Source organism: Gekko japonicus, unplaced genomic scaffold (assembly GCF_001447785.1).
Source record: "Gekko japonicus isolate JY-2015 unplaced genomic scaffold, Gekko_japonicus_V1.1 scaffold3395, whole genome shotgun sequence".
In the NCBI taxonomy this organism is placed as follows: domain Eukaryota; kingdom Metazoa; phylum Chordata; class Lepidosauria; order Squamata; family Gekkonidae; genus Gekko; species Gekko japonicus.
The window spans coordinates 125,573-136,589 of NW_015171603.1; the positions used below are offsets into that span (position 1 = coordinate 125,573).

Here is an 11,017-nt window from a genome sequence, read left to right on the forward strand (position 1 = left end):
TTGGATTTATACGCCGCCCTTCACTACCCAAGGGAGTCTCAGAGCGGCTTACAAACTCCTTTCCCTTCCCCTCCCCACAACAGACACCCTGTGAGGTAGGTGGGGCTGAGAGAGCACTTGGCAGAAACTGCTCTTTTTTCAAGAACAGCTCTTATCAGAACTATGGCTTGCCCAAGGTCGTCCAGCCAGGTGCAAGTGGAGGAGTGGGGAATCAAACCCGGTTCTCCCAGATTAGAGTCCACGCACTTAACCACGACACCAAATTGATAGATAACTTTGACCTAGAATTGCAGTTGCAGCAGTCTCACTATTGCCAACTCCAAGAAAATTATGAACAACAAAGTCCTTCTCCACTATTGAGCTCGAAAGCCTCTTCAAGAAACAAAGGCGAGAATGAAAGCAATAACATGCTATCTGATCCAAGGACAGCAGGGCGGATATAAAACTTGGATCCTTTCCCATAACCCCACAAAATGCTACCTTCACTTTTCCACCCTTGGCAGTGTTTTTTACATGGAAGTCAAATTACCATGGAGCTGCGGTGGCTCAAGTGGTTAAGACGCTGAACTGCAGGCTGTGGAAGGTCGGTAGTTCAGCAGTTCGAGACCCGGGATGCCGCATGACGGAGTGAGTTCCCGTCTCTAGTTCCAGCTCCTGCCAACCTAGCAGTTCGAAAGCAAGAAATTGCAAGTAGATAAATAGGTACCACTTTGGTGGGAAGGTAACAGCGTTCCGTGCGCCTTGGTGTTTAGTCATGCCGGCCACATGACCACGGAAACGTCTTCGGACAGCGTTGGTTCTTCGGCTTTGAAACGGAGATGAGCACCGCAACCCTAGAGTCGGATTCGACTGGCTTTCGAGCAAGGGAACCTTTACCTTTACAAATTACCATAAAACTAAGCAAGCTGTCTGGGAAATTATCTTGCTCCCTCACCTGAAAGTTGTTGTTGATGATCGTGTTCTTGGCCTGTGGAAGTTTTAACAAGGATATTCTTTAAGAGACTTTTGGACCACCAACCTTAGTTACTGAATGCATGAGATTATTCACAGTTATAGATTCAACAAGATTTTGGGGTATAAGCTTTCAAGAGTCAGAGTTCCCTTTGTTAGATACATGTACCGGGACAAGTGATGCTCTGTATTCTTGGTGCGGGGGGGGGGGACAGTGGGAGGGCTTCTAATGTCCTGGCCCCACTGCTGGACCTCCTGATGGCACCTGGTATTTTTGGCCACTGTGTGACAGAGTGTTGGACTGGATGGGCCATTGGCCTGATCCCACATTGGCTTCTCTTCTGTTCTTATGTACCCCACTGGGAACCATTCATAATTTCAGAAACCTCTATTGTCTTCTCTTCCCCTTCTTTCCTGATCTCAAAACCCCCCAAGAGATAAAATATTTCTTCTTAGGAAATGTAACGCAACCTATACATTACTCTAGTTTCCCTATTCTGTACTTTTATGCAGAACTATACTATTGAAACCCTGTATCTGACAAAGGCAGCTTTCACTCTTGAAAGCTTATACCCACCAAATCTTGTTGGTCTTGGGTGCTACAGGACTCAAAACTAGCTCAAACGTACAGCATACCAACAACAGCTACCCTCAAAAACTATCTGAAGTTATAGGCAAGGTTGCCAACTTACCAGAAAAGTGTGGCTGGCTTCTGTACCTTCAGCAGCAGCTGGATCTGCAGAAATCACCAGGTGAAGGTTTTCAGGGGATGCCTCAACAGCCTGCCTCCTCTGCATTTCTGTATTCTCACTGCTAGCTTTTTTTTTGGGGGGGGGGCTGGTCTCATTTGATCTCTTTTTGAATTTCACAACAGTAGCATTCGTCAGTTTACAAGGAGGGAGGCTGGGTAGAAAACCTTTAAATTAAAAAATTGCTGTTGCTGTTAAAGGCATCTGTATAAAGGCTGGTTCAAACGTTGGTAGCTGTAGTTGCAGGTAAGCATGAATTAATTCCTTTCATTCTCAAAACCCGTTTTAAGCAGCATTTTACTGAGGGCAAGAGAGCTCCATTAGAACAGACCTCATGGAACCTGCAAAGTCATCCTTGATTTGTGATTTTTTTTCAAACCTAGCAGAGCAAAGCATTACAGTTTAGTTTAGCCGAGGATCTCTTTGCATTTGCTTTTTTTTTTTTGCTGGCTACAGTGAGACCACTGTGGCTCTGTGCCCACATTCTTTTTTGTTGGCCTGTGTTTGACAGCAGGCCAGTACTCAAGGTTTTACTCAAGCAAAGTATGAACCTTCCTTTGTTCCTCCTGAATCAAAGACAGAATGGAAAACTCAGGTCCAGGAGCTAGGATGAGGCATTCCTCTCTTCCAAAATCGTTACAGATAGTGTCTTGTCAATTGTATGTCGCACTGGCCTTGCAATCCAAAAGTAAAAGCCAAAAGAAAAAAAATTATATTGCAGCACAGAACTTTAAAACTCCCATCCCCTCCTTCCAGACTCCTTTCGAATGCCTCCAACTAGGCCTGGGCGTCAGAACTGCTTACATTATATTCAGTTTGTTTATGCAGTCTCCAATGCCATGGCGCTTACTCTACTGGGAAGGGGGGGGGAAGAACCCCAGAAGCTTCAATATTAGCATGGCTACTTTGATGCCTGGCTGGTGGACCAAAACACCATGCATGACCATCAAAAGTGCAAACATACAGCATATAGTTTGTGGGGGGGGATGCACAACAAAGTTAAAGGGTAAATTTCTCTGAGCAGGGGCAATTGGCTCTCGTGGTTGTTCAGATGGAAGAAATATAAACTCTTTGGTCTGTCATACCAAGGGAAGTTGTGCACAGTAAACATACCCCTTCTGTTTCTTTAAAGTCATCACAATCTTCCAGGTTATCATTTTGACATTTATCCCTTAAACTGTATTCTGTAGTCAACCACAGTGCACGATCTGGTAATCTAGGTAGGTGTGGAATTCACACACACACACAAATGATCAGAACTATTGGAGTTAGCAATTCCCCTCTTTCATCATACTTATACAGGAGTGATACCACCACATTCTTTAACAGAGTTACTCATTTATCATATAGTTTTGCTAAGTGAGAAAACACCACAGCTGACAAAAAGGCAGCGCTGTTATTGTACTCTGTCCTCTGTCCTAACTTCCAGCAATACAAAACACCTGAAACGCAAGGGAACAAATGCCCAGTGTGGATACCTAGCTCTAATATTGTGTTCAACACAGTGTTACCCAGAACACACACAGTTGATGGTGGGAAACTCTGCTTGCCACCTTGCCATGATAGAGTTCCCTATGGCCCTAGCATCAAGAAGGATCCTAGGAAACCTCCTTTCCCCAGCCTGATTTTCCTGGAATTGAGTACATATTATAAACAATTAATTAATTAATGGTTAACTTCATTTACACACTGCTTTTCTCCCTGATGGGGACTCAAAGCAGCTTACATCATTCTCCTTCCCTCTATTTTAGCCTCACAAGATCCCTGGAGCAGTAGGTGAGGCTGAGTGTGTGTGACTGGCCCAAGGTCACCCAGCGAGCTTCCATGGCAGAGTGGAGGATTTGAACCTGGTTCTCCCAGATCCCAGGCCAGCACTGTAACCACTACACTATACCGGCACCTATTCTTTCTCCCCAGTGCCATTTACGTGAAAGAATCTTTCTCTCAGACAGGACGTTCATGACGCGCTTCGGATACAAAGCTGGTAATGGTCCCCTTGGTCACTTAACACCCTTCCCTCACTTAGCTCATTTTATCGTTGGCCCGGCTGTCTCCGAATGTTATCAGCAGCAGGTTTCCAAAACACAGGCGCAACTGTAACAAACACCCAGCCCGGCTGGTTCCCTAGCAACACCAAAGCAGATTGCTAGGGCCAGCTGTTGGTCTTCGAACAAGCACCAACACAGGTCAGGCCCCCTCAAAAATCCCAAAAGCAATTTTGAGCCATTTGTTTACACACAGAGTGTCATATTTGGGTCAGATTAATGGCGTAGCACACTAGGATAGTTCTGCAAAAAAGTTCAGAACCGAGAAAAGAATAATGTATGGGCTGAAGTATGAAGTATAAAGAATTTTAAAAAATCTTTTGGAGGTTCAAAGTTCAAGAAAGAAGGTTTCCAAAATTATGAACGGTTTTAAGAGGGGGAGATTTTTTTCTCCTGCCCTAATGCTAGAATTTCAGGGGAATGAAGCCGATCAGAAGCCAGTCTACAACTGACAAGGGAATGGCTTCACTCAAGTCAGTTTTAGTCAGTTTAGTGTTACGCAGCTGTTTGAATCAATGTGGGAAAACTATTAAAGGCAATGTGTAGTTGGGATGTGCCAATGGCATACATGGTTTTCAGTTTATTAAAATAATAATTATTAATTCATGGAAGTCTACCAGTGGCTGATAACAGCTAAAACGGAACCTCCATATTCAGAGGCAGTGTTCTGCTGCAAACAAGGTGTTACAGACAAGCAACTTGGGAAGACCAAACCTTTATACACTGCTTGGGAGCTCCCTACAGATGGAGGAAACCTAATGCTGGATCTTATTCACCAAGGCAATCCTTTATGTTCTAGGTAAACACTTTATTATTTATTTAATTTGTACCCCACCCTATCCGACGAGTGGGCTCATGGCTAAGTTGCTGTCTGGAAATGCTGAAATCTGAAATGGCAGATCCTGAGGCCACTAAGCCAAGAGAAGTCTTGCTTCTAAATGTGGACAAGTACCCACACAGGTCAGTGGATACTACTGCATGACCGGTGGTGGCCTAAATGAGCACCAGTATCCATGGGACCCTGTCTGTGCCTTCCCAGGTGCACTCTTTGTGTATTGACTTCTGTGGGTTTAAGACAGAAGATGCATCACCACGTGTTCTGTTAACTTGCACCTTAGCAGAACAGGGCTATCAAGCTCTTAGTCACCATAAACGGGCCAATGTAATGTAGTGGTTAGCATGCTGACCCAGGACTGAAAACCTGGGTACACATTCACCCCTGCCATTAAGCTCTCGGGGTGATTTTGTGTCATTAATTTCCTCTTAGCCTAATCAGCCTCATGAGATTGTCATCAGGATAAAATGATGGGTTGGATCCAAACTGACTTCCCCACTAATGGAGATATCTGCCAATTCTCCCTTCCTGCTGCAGACTCCCTCCCCCATGTAATGCCTCAGGGCCCCATCCTCCAAGAGCAGCATTTCATGGCGATTAGTGAAGTTGAGCAAACTTTGGAGGACGACAGAGGGCAGAAGGGCCTGGCGTGATGTAGTCCATGGGGTCACAAAGAGTCAGAATCGACTGTGCAACAACACAGTGGGCTGCAGTGGGAGCAGGGAGGCAGGAAAGTCCCATTCTGCTGATGGAAAATTTAGTCTCTCCTCACCTCCATGGGCACATGGACTTGGGCTGCAGATTATCACTTTCTCACCTTTCCCATCACCTCTCACATCCTGTGGCCGTCCAAAATGCATTTCTTGGGTCCATGCAAACACTGTACTGGATCCAATCCTGTATCTCTTTGCCAGTCACAGCCCTCCAATTGTCACCTTCTGGCAGTACCCCCACATAAAACTGACCTCTTGGCATCTCTCTGAGCCTGGTCTTTAATGGTAGTGGTTTCCATCTTGTGGATTAGGGTTCTGGAGCAGATGAATGGGCATCGTCTTTAGAAGTGCTGAGAAGGCACGGTAAGGCCATCTTATTTGCCAGGGTTTTTAATATGGGTTTGAACTGCAGCTGTTTCTTTAGTGGGGGCATTTGATTTATTTATTTTATTTTTATTTACATTCAGCTTATATCCCGCTTGAACCCCTCCCACGGGGTCTCTGAGCGGCTTACATAGTTTATTATCGCTAACTATGGGCACATACATCATTGGGGCGGGATTGCCTACCAGCACCCAGTGGGATTCAGTTGGTATTTCCTCGGCTTGTCTCGGCTCGGCTCCCGGCTTCAGCTCGGCCTCTCCATCCACTCTTTTCCTTCAGACTTCTCGGTGGTCTTCTGGAGTCGACGGGCCATTCGTCGTGCCGACCGCAGCATGGCTCCGTCTCCGTCCCTCAGGCTCCGCCACGCCTGCGCCGCTTGGGTTTTGCGCTTCCTGGCTCCGCCTCCGCTCCACCGCTCGATGTTACGTCTTTTACTTCCGCTCACCACCTCGCCTGCTGCCGCCATTACACACCGCTCTGCCACCGCCACCGCTCGCCGAATCGCCGCTGCTAGAGTCCCACCTTACCTCCCAATGGAGGAGGGTGCTCCCTGCCTTCTAAAGCAGGTACCCATTCATCTACTCGCAGTTGTTAAGGCTTTCAAACCGCTGGGTGAGTGGGAGCTGGGACTAGGGCCGGGTGTTCACTCCTACAGGCTGTTCGCTAGATGTTAAGGCAGGTGCTTTTGCTCCCTGCGCCACCACTCCCTTGTTTTTGCTGTTTTAATTTGGATTGTTTTTGCTGTTTTAATTTGGAATTGTAAGCGGCCTTGAGCCACGAAGGCAAGATGGGTTACAACTATTTATACAAATAACTGTATACTGGCCTGTGCTCCTTAGAGGAAGGATGGGTTAAACATGCAATAGAAATGTAATAGATCTTACCTAACTATTAAACATAAGCCTAAGAGAAAAGCAATTTTGCAGGAAAAAAACTGAAATCCATAGGATTTCTCAGACCGAAACTGAAATCCCAGGCTTTGAAAAGTCCAGAGTTTCTTGTTTACATGTTTGGCACAAACATCACATCATAGATAAAAAAGCAGAGATTTAAAACACTTCAATCTGAATTTGAGCTACAAAGATCACGTAGTCAAAAGTCAGCTAGGCATTCATCAGTGGCCAAACAGTAGAATTTCACTGCATGACAAAACGTGTGCAAAGTTTTGGTTTCAGCACTACAGAACAGACAATTCATCAATATAATCTCCTCCAAGCATCCACCTGGCCTGGTAATACTTTCCAGTAAAAAGCTGTTTTGGTAATCTAAGCGTGTTTGATTACATCATTTAGCTATTTCTGTGTCCCTCTGAGACTATATTGTGGACAAAAGTTAGAATTTCATTAGCACAAGATGTGGACCACCAGTGATGATGTTTCCTCAGCATGAATTCACCAAATGCCTTGCATCACCAGGGACCACTGCCAAGGGCATTTGAAAGGGAAGGAGAAATGCTTTAAGGGATGATTCCATACCATCTTTCATTTTACAGAAACCCAGCTAGCCAAGTTCATCAAAAACAGAAAGAACTGGGCAAGCAGCAACAACAACAAAACCACTGTATTCCTTAGCTGGTAGAGGCACTTTCACTAAACTCTGCTCAGCATCAGCATCATAGTAGGACTAGACTACCTGGAAGGACTGCTCAGGGTTCCTGCTTGTGGCGCTGCATCCAGCATCTCAGGTCCTTCATTTGCTGCCCCCCCCCCCCCCAAGAAGTCAGGAGATAAACCAAGAAGAATTTCAGGGAAAGCTTCCTCCATCCAGTCCCACCCCCTGGATTTTTCCCCCTCAATGGAAAAATTGGAAATTTGGGGAAACACTGGAAAAGGTTGTGTGGGCTCTTTTTGTAGCAGGAACTCCTTTGCATATTAGGCCACACACCCCTAATGTAGCCAATCCTCCAAGAGCTTACAGAACTCTTCTTACAGGAGCTACTGTAAGCTCTTGAAGGATTGGCTACATTAGGGGTGTGTCACTTAATATGCAAATGAGTACCTGCTACAAAAAGAACCCTGCAATACTTTTGATACGTTTTCTCGCCCTCATAACGTACTATACCTTTTTATAAGAATATACAGTATTAGATCATTCCTATGTATATGATGAACATGACATATACACACACACAGCATATTATCAAAGATAGGGTAATTGTTTAAATGTCCCCAATTCTCTACATAATATGCTGTGTCTATTATCATACTATTGAAGAATTTGTTCTCAACATTAGACATTTTAAATTTCATATTTCAGCTTTGTTCATAGAAATATCTTAAGTTCTTCTCTGGGTGAAGCTGTTAGTTGATTTGGTTGACTGTCATTCCCGTCTGCATTGCATTTTTTTCCTAATGTATTGGATTATTATTTGTATCACACTGTTTTTACTGCATTTTTAAAAAGATGCTATACTCCACTTTGAGTCTCAACAAGGAAGTAAATAAACAGGGCTGCTAACTTTAAACCGCTGCTGGTTGATTTTGTGCTGGTTGTTTGAGTATATTGTGCACCATCTCATGCACATTGTTGGGAGAGGCAGTATTTAAATGGTGAAATAAATTAGAATAAATAATAAAACCAGCAGAAGTGGCAGGAGCTCTCCTGGAGCAGCAATCCTATGCACACTTACTTAGGAGTAAGCCCCACTGAATTCAGGCCTTGTTTTTGTGTAAATGTGCGTCAGACCAGCCTGTCAGTTATGTAGTCCTATTCGAACGGCAAACTAATGTCAAAGGAGAACAGAAAAAAAGGTACCAGACCAGTCAGGCGCTGTGTCGGGCAGCAAGAAAGGAAGGGAGAGACAGAGTCTCATTCTCGCTACAGGAATCTCCAACTCAGGGTTTTGCAAACTTGTCACCTTTTAAAGCTTTCCTCCTTGACCTTTTGGCTAGAAACTTGCTGCTTCATTTTAACAAAACTGGGATTCTCACTGAATGCAGGCACTGAATATTAAAGGAGTACAGTCCACAAAACCGCTATCTGTCAGTATCAAACAGCAGAAGTGGTGTCCCTAAGCTTCACCCGCTAACTGTTCATTGATAAAGATGGGTACTGGGGCTCATCCACTAGCCAAGAATCCACCAAAGAACCAGAAAAATGTATATCAATACATTATTTATTCACTTTCCCCCTCTGAGCCAGACAGATGTGGTTAACAGACGGGCTCTCCTTATCTGCCATAGAACAATCCGGTCAGAGCACACACGAGACTAAACACAGAGGGACGAGAGGGGAGCCCACGGCAGGCGGGCACATCCGGCTCCATCACATGGCAAAGAGGATGAGGAATGCCACCATCAGGCAGAACAGCCCCATGGCCTCGGACAGTGCAAACCCTAGGATGGCATAGGAGAAGAGCTGCTGCTTCAGGGAGGGGTTTCTGCAAGGGGAAGAGAGAGAGACGTATGAGTGGGACATACAGTGGGCTTCTCCTACAGTATCAGCATCTTGCCTGCTGTGAGCCATCGTAAGGGACAGGACTTGAGGGACACCACTCCTAACAGCATGATTTTAGGAGGGGAGAAAGTCCTAGTTGCCTAGCCTAACACAGCCTTGCAATAAGTCGATCTCTTCTGCCATACTTCTACATTCTGCAGAGCGTGCAAGACAGAAATGGCTCAGGGGGGCATTTTTAATAAAAGGAACAGAACCACAGTGGAACAGAACAAGCCTTTATAATGGAACAGGACTGGCATCTACTGCTGCAATGATTATTGTAGGCACCACCTTACTTTTATTGCACGTTACTTTCACACCAATGCACGGCCTGAGTTCGACATCGCAAAGTGGTTATCAAACAGTTCCAGGGAACCCCAGTTTTCAATGGAAGCTTATCCAGGGTTCCGGCAACAAGAGTAAACAACTTTGTAATTCAACTTTTTGCATGGTTTATAGTAAACTGTGCCTCAGGTAGTTTGCTGCTTGTATTGTTCTCTAACCCCAGTTCTAATGCATTGTTCATTGGCTATTTTATGCTGTCTGACTGCTGTTTTATATTCTGCAGTCTTCCTTGATCAGTGACAAAGGCAGGCTATAAATATAGTAAATAGGGCTTGAAAGAAACTAACAAAAAAAGACCAAAGCACTTTTCTACAGCATGCATTCTAACAAAGAAGCCGAGAAGAGTCCCAGATTCAGAAATCCAGACATGAAACAGTTCACCGCCATCTCCCCCTAGCATGGATGTGGTCTGATTCCCACCTCTCTAGAAACTCCTATTTACAGACAGCAGCCAGGGGTCAGCACAAGAACTGAGTCTCTGGCTTACTGAACCAGGATGTGTGCCTCCTTCCAAATCTGCAAGCTGCCCTTTCTCAGACTGATGGAGGGCCCTTTCAAGGACGGCTCAGTAATCCAACATACCTGGCATAGCCAATGATGAGACTGCCAAATACGGTCCCGATGCCAGCGCCGGAGCCAGCCACACCCACGGTGGCAGCGCCAGCACCAATAAACTTGGCAGCAGTATCAATGTCCCTGGAGATGGCACTCGTTTGGAATGCCCGGCGCAACACTGGCAAGAGCTCATTCCGCGTAGCTGAGATGCAGCGGGGCTGGGAGGAGGAAACAGGAAAGGAAAGTCTGCAGCCAAAAGTGACACTCCAGAGCTTTCAAATGGCCCGCACAAATGCACGGGCAGCCCTTCAGAACGCAACAGTCATTATTACCACTCGTTGCTGTGGCTTGCCTGGTGCTTCCGCACCAGAGCTGCCCAGTACATGGTTTGAGTTCAACATCATATATACGTACATATGTGCCATCAAGTCAAAAACTGACTTAGGCGACCCCGGCAAGGGCCTTTCGAGGCAAGCGAGAAGCAGAGGTGCTTTGCCATTGCATTGGTCGTCTCCCATGTTCCCATCCAAGTACTGACCCTGCTTAGCTCCTGAGATCGGGCTATACCATATCATTCCACATCCCTTGACATCATATAGTGCTTATCAAACCCCTCTAGGGAACCCTGGAGCTTCCCTGGAAGCTTATCAGGGGTTTCTCGATAGTGGCAGACCCCACATCTGAAGAAGTGCTCTTTTAGAGAGGTCAGCTCTTAACTTCTCTGAAAGCTCAGGTTGAAAAACATGTTGTTAGTCTTGCAGGTGCTTCACTGGGACAATGCTTTGATTCCACACCTTATACGCAGACAGCTCTTTCACCTCACAATTCCCGCTCGTGACATATTGTAATTAATAACCAAAAGCAAAATCCTGTCATTTCTCACTCAGTTAAAACAGCTCTATGGTATTTCCCAGGAGAGCCCCTGCTAGCTTCCCAATCAGTAATCCTTCCAGGGGCAAAGTTACCTCTCACTTGCACACAGTGCCTAGAAGCCACACAGATTTA

At 45.5% G+C, this 11,017-nt stretch overlaps 1 protein-coding gene across 1 annotated transcript; it reads right to left on the reverse strand.

The window, feature by feature from the left end:
• Positions 1 to 8,774: 8,774 nt before the first annotated feature.
• On the reverse strand, positions 8,775 to 10,530 carry LOC107117750 (ATP synthase F(0) complex subunit C1, mitochondrial-like). Its single transcript, XM_015419914.1, has 3 exons — positions 10,427 to 10,530; positions 10,040 to 10,258; positions 8,775 to 9,056 (listed from the first exon to the last, which is right to left on the reverse strand). The coding sequence occupies exons 1-3, from the start codon at positions 10,528 to 10,530 to the stop codon at positions 8,942 to 8,944; spliced, it is 438 nt and encodes a 145-aa protein (XP_015275400.1). The 3' UTR covers positions 8,775 to 8,941.
• Positions 10,531 to 11,017: the final 487 nt, after the last annotated feature.

What these genes read in the sequence shown, in the direction of transcription:
- LOC107117750 (XM_015419914.1), bottom strand. Translation starts at nt 10,530, where the DNA reads ATGGGAGACGACCAATGCAATGGCAAAGCACCTCTGCTTCTCGCTTGC. An exon ending in TTTGACTTGATGGCACATAT is followed by an intron (nt 10,259 to 10,426) that starts GTACGTATATAT and finishes TTTTGGCTGCAG; the next exon opens with ACTTTCCTTTCCTGTTTCCT. An exon ending in CTCATCATTGGCTATGCCAG is followed by an intron (nt 9,057 to 10,039) that starts GTATGTTGGATT and finishes TTCCCCTTGCAG; the next exon opens with AAACCCCTCCCTGAAGCAGC.